At 45.9% G+C, this 9,216-nt stretch overlaps 2 protein-coding genes across 14 annotated transcripts in view; one reads left to right on the top strand and one right to left on the bottom strand.

Annotated features, from left to right (window-relative positions):
* Positions 1–974: 974 nt before the first annotated feature.
* Positions 975–3,362, top strand: cth1 (cysteine three histidine 1; the record flags this gene model as incomplete). The annotated part of the gene is made up of 4 exons (XM_083640180.1): positions 975–995; positions 1,270–1,527; positions 2,080–2,375; positions 2,957–3,362. The coding sequence occupies 4 exons, from the start codon at positions 975–977 to the stop codon at positions 3,360–3,362; spliced, it is 981 nt and encodes a 326-aa protein (XP_083496306.1).
* Positions 3,363–5,292: 1,930 nt separating this feature from the next.
* mta2 (metastasis associated 1 family, member 2) overlaps positions 5,293–9,216 on the bottom strand; it is a 56,892-nt gene continuing 52,968 nt past the window's right edge. Inside the window, exons 18-20 of one of the 13 annotated variants that reach the window (XR_014552846.1) lie at positions 6,162–9,193; positions 6,031–6,074; positions 5,293–5,987 (exon numbers count right to left, since the gene is read on the bottom strand). Coding sequence is in view for 1 of the 13 variants with exons in the window: in XM_083640251.1 (XP_083496377.1) it covers positions 9,040–9,193 (154 nt within the window). In the remaining 12 variants the exon portion in view is untranslated. Of the gene's footprint in view, positions 9,194–9,216 lie in introns of all 13 variants that reach the window. The other 12 variants (XR_014552850.1, XR_014552851.1, XR_014552853.1 and 9 more) reach the window with 12 other exon arrangements.

Raw genomic sequence — 9,216 nt, 5'->3', positions numbered from 1 at the left:
ATTTCTAAGTGGTTTTGTGTAAGCCTATCTGTCACCGTTTTCGCTCTGCATGAGTTTGCATCCCTGTATCGTGGTTGATCTTCTCAGTAGTAGGCTAGTTGCTATGTCTCCTATGTTTGGCTATTTGTCTGTTTTTCTACTCTAGGCTGAGGGCTCCTATGTTTTATCTCTAGCAGACAATTTGGCCTCCCACAATTATGAAAACAAGATAACCGAGATAAAACAATTATTTGATATAAAAAAAATATATAAAATATAAAATTAAATGGGCTAAAACAAATAATTTTAGTTGCCCGTTGATTTTTTTTTTTACTTTTTTCTTTTTTCAGTCAAATTGTAAATAAATCCAGTGTTAAAGACGTTTTTTTCAAGGTGGTTCAGGTAGCCTAATTGCTCCTCCCACAGCATTCAGAGGTGATTGAGGACACCTGTGATAGAACACCGTCCTATTCCCTAGGCCAGTGGTTCCCAATCTTTTGTTTTCTGTAGGCCTACCCTACCAAGCCTACTTGAGCTGTTTTGCCATGCCAAGAGGATCTCCTCACTCCTGTTGATCATTCTCATAAATTTGTTTTATAAACTCCTATACCGTATTACACTTTTAGTATCAAACAACTGATTATTGAAATACAAAGACAGCCTACGCTTATTTATGAGTAAGAAAATATATATTCAGACTCGCCCACTATAGCAGTTTGCACTCTTTTTCATCAGTCACTTGAGCGGTTAATAAGCTTTGATAGTTCTGGGTGCGGTGCGACAGCAACTGGATGTGACCGCTTCATGGACCATATTGTGTCAAAAAGGCAGGGTTAACACAGGTGCAAGCAAAACACTAATGCGGGTTTCAAACTTCCATGATTGGAATTTGGAAACCCTCATTAGTGTCTTGCTTGCACCTGTTTATTCTGCCTTTTCAACACAAAAAGGGTGTCTTGTTGCATTCATGCCAATAAAGCAAATTAACACTTGCCATGTGGGCAGGTGTCAATGAGGTGAGTTCAGAGGACATGAAACATTTGATCATGTGACTCAGGTTCATTTGCATTTCACTTCAGAGAAGACAGGACACTGCTTTAAAGTCTGAAATGTACATAGATTTGCTAGAAAGATCAACATTAAAGCTTTTTGCTAACTAGGGCCCATTGACTGTACAGTAGGCTAGTAAGGATTTTTCAGGTGAGCTGTCAGAGGCGCCTGAGGGTAAGCTGTGCGTCCTCCTCTCATGCTCCTCTTACCTGTTCTGAACTTTGATTTCATGTTTTTCAGACCAGTAGTGACGACCTGTTCCTGCCTCCCTACCAAGACGAAGAGCTGGTGGACAAGCTGCTGTCCACTGAGCAGCCAGCTGGAGACGGTCTGTCCCTGTCTGAGGCGCTGCTCCCCCTGGTGGACTCCTCCTCTCCACCGCCGTCCCTCATCCCCTGGGTCCTGTCCACTCGCTACAAGACGGAGCTCTGCACCAGCTATGCCACACAGGGTTTCTGCCCATACGCAGAGCGCTGCCAGTTTGCCCACGGCCTGCAGGTAGGCCTGAGTAGAGGATGCGTCGGCGTGACAACAAAAAAGCACTTCCAGGTGCCACTGCAGCAGTTAAACTAGTATGAAATATGTGAAGCTGCGTGAACTGTCATAGTTTTATGTGAATTTAGTAAAAAGTATGCTACAGCCTGCTATAGTCTTGATTTATAAAGGCTGAAAAAAGTATAAAACATAAACTGATTTCTCAAACGGTGATGGTCCTAAATGTAGCAACCTGTTTAAAATTTAAATTGAGTGTCTAGCTTATCGTATGACTTATCAGTTTTGAGTTCAAAGAGGGCATGGTTTCACCATGAACTTCTGTTTAAAACGACGGCAGTTGCAGCCGGAAGTCTGTTGAAGCAGTTTGTTTACCAACATCCTGTTCCCTCATGTTGGCATAAAAAAAGTCGTGACATCGAGTCAAATGGCTGAAGATAAAACACTAGTTTTTTTTAACACTAGTAGTTTAAACGCAACACCAAATGAACCACTGCCACAAATCTTTGATTGTAAACGAAATTGAAACTTAAAAATTGATTTTGTTTTTCCCTCCAGGAGCTCCACGTGCCCTTCCGCCACCCCAAGTACAAGACGGAGCTGTGCCGCAGCTACCACACGGCCGGCTACTGCTACTACGGCCCCCGCTGCCTGTTCGTCCACAGCCCCACCGAACGGCGCTCCACCGACCGCTGGCCCCGCAGGAAGAGCGTCGCCTGCCGCACCTACCGCTCCTTCGGCGTGTGTCCGTTCGGCACGCGCTGCAACTTCCTGCACCTGGAGGAGGGCCAAGGCAGCGTGGACTCGACCGGCAGCGAGGACGACAAGGACCAAGGGCCCGCTGCCAGCCAGAGGTGGGTGTAGTTTTGCATTTTTCATGACCCCCGTTTACACCGGCATTAAAATCCGTTTTGGTGATCAGATTGCAATGGGATAGTTCTTAGACACACGTGAAGGTAGGCTACAGGTTGTCAGTGCACCCAAGACACTTGACGACGGATTGTGATCGGATCGGTGAAACCGTGCACCTCCCGGAGGTGGTCAGGGACGCATTGTGACCACATTGAACACAATTGCAAAAAGGAAATGTACATCCTTGTACATGAAAATATATCATGTACAGTACATCCGTTTCATTTTCCTCTGGCACAGTTGGCCTGAGAGCATTCATATTTGGCACGGGTACCGGCAGACGTCCCAAGCAGACCGGGGCAGATTTTTGTTTTATTGGGTTGCTTAAATGGCCCAAAACAGCCAATTGGTGATAACACTACCCACATCAGCCAGCAGATGACACATAGACTGCACACTCAAACTGATATCAGCAATTAGTGATAGCACTACCCATAACATCCAGCAGGTATGAGAACTAAAGAAATGTTTTCTACAATGTAATTGCAGTCACACTTAAAGTTAATCTTCTCTTCTGTTGCAGCCCCCAGCTCCGCCCCCAGGCTAAAGAGTGGAAGCCGCGGGGAGCTCTGTGCCGCACCTTCAGCGCCTTTGGCTTCTGCCTGTACGGCACGCGATGCCTCTTCCAGCACGGCCTGCCCAACAAGACCCAGAGCCCCGAGAGCCTCTCTCTCTCCCTCTCCCCGCTGCTGTTCCCGGGCTCGGACGCCCTCTCTCTCTCCTCCCCCTCCTGGTCGCAGACTTCTTCGGGCTCGCCCTCCCCTCCGTCGTCCGTGTCGCCCTCCCCGCCCGCGGAGTCCGCCACGGCCCACAACGCCTTCACCTTCTCCAGCCGCCACCTCAGCGACCTGCTGCTGCCTCTGGCCCTCCAGCTCAAGCAGCTGGAGAGCAGCCAGGTCTCGGATGTCTGGGACAACAGGGCACTGTAGCTGGGACTGCAGTCACTGTTGGAACCACCACCGGACTGAATTATTATTATTGATTGTGTAGTTTTGTTTTTTTTCTTTCCTTTTCCCCAGAGGACATAAGCACCAGACTTTTTTTTTTTTTCTTTTTTCCCCCACCTCAATTGGAGGTTGGTTGGCTGAGTGCTTGTGATTTACAAGCCAATATGCTACCTCGCCTTTAGCTGTTGATACCTCGTCTTTAGCGGTTGATACCTCGCCTTTAGCTGTTGTCACAACTTGTTCCCAGATTACATGAACTGTCGTTCAGTGGTAGTTGGCTGACTATCTGGAAGACTGAATTTGTGCCGCTCATCCAGCAGAAACTGCATCTTATCGGTATAATGTAACTTTTAACTGTTGTACATAGTTGTTGGTATTTATTTTGAGTTATTCTAATGTCTGACTTCAGCGTCATGAATAAACTAAACATTTTTAATCCCGGCCTTTGCATTTGTAAACTGTGTTTTTAACCAGGTTAGTCCCATTTTGAGATAAAGGATCTCTTTTACAAGGGAGACTTGGCCAAGACAGCTGCATGAAAAGTGACAGACAAAACGGTAAATAACAAAATGGAGCAGGAAATACAATAAAGTGCTGAAATATATATATTTTAAATAGCCTACCTATGGATAGACCATTGGTGAATGTTCCAGTTTCAAATGGATGTACAAATGCCAAGACGCAGGAATCATGCTATAAATGAAAAATAGCCTACCCAAGGACACAGACCAGTACCAAGTGATTCATTCACTGTTGTACTTGGATGCGCTTTACAAACGGCCAAATAGGTCAAGTCCCTCAACTTTATTTTGTAGGCTATCCAAAGGAGGGGAGCAGAGCAAACAAATGGTATTTCCCAGTTCAGTCTGAACACTTGCTCTGGGTGAGTAAACCATACTGATGATGGGGGTGGGGGGGGGGGAATCTTAAATATATCCCAGGGACATGGAACTGCCCGAAATCAAATAACCTCGATAGGGAATATTGGCCTTAAATGATTCCCTGATGTATTTTATTTATTTGGCATCCAAATGCATTACTGGAAAGATTAGCCTCTACTTCGCTCTCAATCAGCATGATATACATCTTCGATGTCAAAATTTGCTACACCCAACGGACCCATATTTTTATTTTATTAGTATCCTGTTATTGCATTTGTATTATTCGTCATGTAACGTGTATTGTCTTGGACCCCAGGAAGACTAGCTGTCGTCTAGGCGTCGGCTAATGGGGATAATTTTAAATCAACAGGGAGCACAATCCACATCAATTATGTGTGTGACACTCAATTATAAGGCCAGTGCCTCTACATAAACCTGTGTCAATTCACACCTCTGAGGCGTTTAAACAAACCTGCTAATCAAATGTCTGTTGAAGTAGGAAAGAGTACAAATAGACAAACATTTTAGTTAATCTTAAATCATTCTTATGGTTTTAACTTTACAACAAACATCCTAAATTGCCCTGGCCCCAGCTTACTTCCTTATTGCAGTGTTTGCGAATACAATAGCCGACAGTTAATACGGTATAGGTTTCAAGCTGTTCCCTAAACAATGCTGTGAAAACAGTATTTCTCTGATTGGGATAATTTCTGAATTTATTCTACTCCTGTTTTTGCTGGGGAGACCCTGTGGTGTCCTCTGATTCCATATAGATAGTAAACAATAAAGCCCCCCCAAATAAATAGCGAGAGACAGTGTGCGACCACGAAGAAAAAAAATCTTTATTTCTTTTCTTATCAAGATACATTAAAGGATACAGAGACATTGGAATAAAAAACACTTGAGAAGAAAAGTTTTTAACTGTAGCATGTTTGTCTCCAACATACAAAATTCAAGCCCCTCTCCCTTTTTGAATGCCCCCCCCCCCACCACCCCCCACTTCAAATCACAAGCCCTCCCCCACCCGACCCGATGGAGAGCAATGTTGCACACGTACAGTCCGTCAACCCTCTCCACAATAAGGGAGTAGGAATTACACACTTTAGATTCGATGTAAAAAAACACGTTTCCAATATGACAGTTTTTCCACTTCTTTTGACTGATTAGTTTTTTTGCTACGAATTTAGCACTTTGATTTCTTTTCTCTCTTCTTTTAGAATCCTTACAAAAGCCCACATTGGGACCAAACTTGCTTATAGATCCATTGCAGCCCCCCCTGGTGGTCATGAGGATTCACAGGCAGGGGGATACAGAGGAACTATAATTATCCAATTAACCACTGATTTTATGCACTCTCCCTTTCATAAGGGTAACAAAGGGGGGAAACAATAACGAATCAAAGCAAATGAACCCACAAGTTGAGACATAGCTGGAGATTCCTTTCGCATCATCATCATCATCACCACCACAATCAAAAAACATGACTTCTGAACCTACGTCAGACATTACATATTGCTGCTTTATTTAACAGAATCTGTCAACCGACCAGTAACATCATTTCACCAGTTTCATTCAAACCAAGAGCCAAACAGTACATTGTCATAAATGCTGTGGCCTAAAGTTAGGGACAATCCAACCTGGGAACCCAGAGTCTATCAGACTGACTAATATGACTCTGACCTGTGAACCCAGAGTCTATCAGTATGATGCCTAATATGACTCTGACCTGGGAACCCAGAGTATATCAGACTGACTAATATGACTCTGACCTGTGAACCCAGAGTATCAGTATGATGCCTAATATGACTCTGACCTGGAAACCCAGAGTCTATCAGTCTGATGACTAATATGACTCTGACCTGGGAACCGAGTCTATCAGACTGACTAATATGACTCTGACCTGGGAACCCAGAGTCTATCAGACTGACTAATATGACTCTGACCTACGAACCCAGAGTATATCAGTCTGATGACTAATATGACTCTGACCTATGAACCCAGAGTCTATCAGACTGACTAATATGACTCTGACCTGTGAACCCAGTCTATCAGACTGACTAATATGACTCTGACCTGTGAACCCAGAGTCTATCAGTATGATGCCTAATATGACTCTGACCTGGAAACCCAGAGTCTATCAGTCTGACTAATATGACTCTGACTTGGGAACCCAGAGTCTATCAGTCTGACGACTAAATATGACTCTAGGACAGACGGGCGATATTTCGGGGTTGCCGCTGTAGAGCAGACGTCCTGCCCCTTCTGTCATTGCTTACAGTCCGACGACGTCTCAGATGCAGCTATTTATTATTATTTTTAGCCCAAATAATGTCTTGACCTAAAACACCTAAAACACCTCCAACCCATCAGCTCCAACTCCATTCTCGTGTCATTTGGACTGTAAACCATAACCGCGGCGCACGGAAGCGGACGTCTTGACGCGGTCATCCACTCACTATACAGCGGAAACGCAGAAATATCGCCCGTCTGTCCCGGTCTCGTTCGTCGTCACGTCAGACTGACTCGTGGTGCCCAGATTGGGGACAATCTAGCATGACCTCACAGGTAAAGGTGTCCACACAGAATGGAGTTTTACACTTCTACATTATGGCTTGATTTGGACTCCCGCAGTCTCGCTCACAAAAATAGTACCTCAAAGCCAAAATGTATTCACTCTGCATGTCAAGTCACACGCCGTAACGCATGCATATTAGATCCATGTTAAGGGTTAGGGTTACCCCAGTAACCCCACAACTGGTTTGGGGGGAAAGGGAGGGGGGGGGGGTAAATACACAATGATCCTTCCTACTGGTAAACTACAGACCATTTCAGCAAAACCAAGGACCGTCTTCCCCCTTTGATTCGAGTCCGTTGTAGTCGAGCTGCGACTAGAACACAAACTCGAGGAGCCGGAGCGCTTTCTCTCTCCAAAACGGGGGTGGGGGGGGGGGGGGGGGGGAGTCTTAAAATGGCTGTAAAAACCACGTGGCAAATCAAGTGACAGGGAGACAAGAGAAGGAGACTCGGCCCGATTGAGACAACAACCGACTAGTAAACAAGAGTTAGACAAACACTTCTGTGACACCTGGGGGGAAGTGGGGGGGAGGAGGGACAAAGTGGAAAAACCGCAGATGGGATAAACTCCAGGGGACGACTCGACCCGTTAGCAAAGCCTCTCTTGTTGTTTCTGATAGGCTTGTGTTTGAGTGTGGGCTGGGAGGGAGGGGCCGCCGGGATAAAGAGACCCGTCGACCAAGTCGCTCGCAGTGTGAACGCGTCAGAGTCACTTCCTGCTTCAGCGACGACCCAGCGTCTTAACAAAGGTGGTGGTGAACGGCGGTGAACGGTGGTGAACGGCGAGACAATACTTTTTTTGATCCCGTTTGAATTGTGCCACGAAGTCCATGTGATTTGTCCTCAATTTAAAGGTTAACTTTGCAACTCAAGGAAGGCGCAGTTTGTCGTAAAACTGATACGTAACGTTTAGTTTGGTATGAAACCGCTCAATCGACCACATCTCTCGTCTCGCACTATACGTCACACCCACGTGGCCTGGCGCGAGACGTCACTTATGCGACTGGTTCTGTGTAGTCTGTGTGATTTATGACTTGTAGTGCAACAGTTTTACGACAAACTGCAACTTTCTTGACTTGGAAAGTTATCTTTTAAATTAACTAATTTTCTAATTTAATTATGTGTGTACCTCATGACACAATTCAAATGGGATCTAAATATGATTGTCTCTTGCGGTTCCCCACCATTCCGATTTTTTCAGAAGCTGATTGGCATAGGGGCCCTACCGGAAGGGGAGGGACTTTGGACTCTATAAAGACACGTGTTAAAAAGATGTCCCGCACTGTCCGTCCCCTCCCCTCGCCCTAACTCATCAAACAGGTGTCCTCCCCTCAGAGGATGCTCATATTTACACAAAGAGAGACTTGGAGGAAAAATAAAGTGTGCTTTATCACCATTGTTTCAGGATGAGAAATATCTCGACTTTAAATTACACATTTAAAAATAGACTTGTTAAAAAGGGGAGCAAAAAATAATTAAGGGTCCGGAATAAAATACTACAAAGCCCCAAAGTCTTGTGTGTGAGTGAGTGAGTGTAGGTGTGTGAGTGTAGGTAGGTGTGTGTGTGTGTGTGAGTGTAGGTAGGTGTGTGTGTATGTGTGTGTGTGAGTGTACTGTAGGTGTGTGAGTGTAGGTAGGTGTGTGTGTGTAGGTAGGTAGGTGTGTGTGTGTGTGTGTGTGTGTGTGTGAGTGTAGGTAGGTGTGTGTGTATGTGTGTGTGTGTGAGTGTACTGTAGGTGTGTGAGTGTAGGTAGGTGTGTGTGTGTGAGTGTAGGTAGGTAGGTGTGTGTGTGTGTAGGTAGGTGTGTGTGTATGTGTGTGTGTGAGTGTAGGTAGGTGTGTGTGTGCGTGAAAGTGTAGGTAGGTGTGTGTGTGTGTGTGTGTGCTACTTTATTCAATGTGATGCTGTCTAAGTGCTTGTAGTATGTGTGTGTCGTGGCCCGTGTGTGTGTGTGTGTGTGTGTGTGTGTGTGTGTGTGTCGTGGCCCGTGTGTGTGTGTGTGTGTGTTGGACACATCAACTTTTGGGAAATAACAGAAGACAAAAGAAAAAATGACAGCGGGAAAAAAAATCAGAAAAGACTAATGGTATGGCGTGCTGCGCTGCCTGGTAAGTGATGCCCCTCCCCCTGACCCCCATGTCCTGTTACAAGACCCCTCCTGGCGCCTTTGAGGGGCCCCTCAGTTCCCCTCCCCTCCACTCCATCAGTCCTCCAGGACAATGGGCTCGCTGGTGCTGGAGGGCAGCAGAGGCATGGCCAGGGCGCGGGGAGGCGGAGGCAGCTTGATCCGCACCGGGAGATGAGGTTTCCTAGCCGCCCGACGCATCTCCGACTGGGTCAGGTGTTTCCTCAGAGCCCTGGTTGGAGAGAGATGTCGGGT

Source organism: Poromitra crassiceps (assembly GCF_964638095.1).
Source record: "Poromitra crassiceps genome assembly, chromosome: 7".
Taxonomy (NCBI): Eukaryota; Metazoa; Chordata; class Actinopteri; order Beryciformes; family Melamphaidae; genus Poromitra; species Poromitra crassiceps.
Note: the sequence above shows the minus strand (reverse complement) of the source record. Positions and strands in the feature narration are given on the sequence as shown.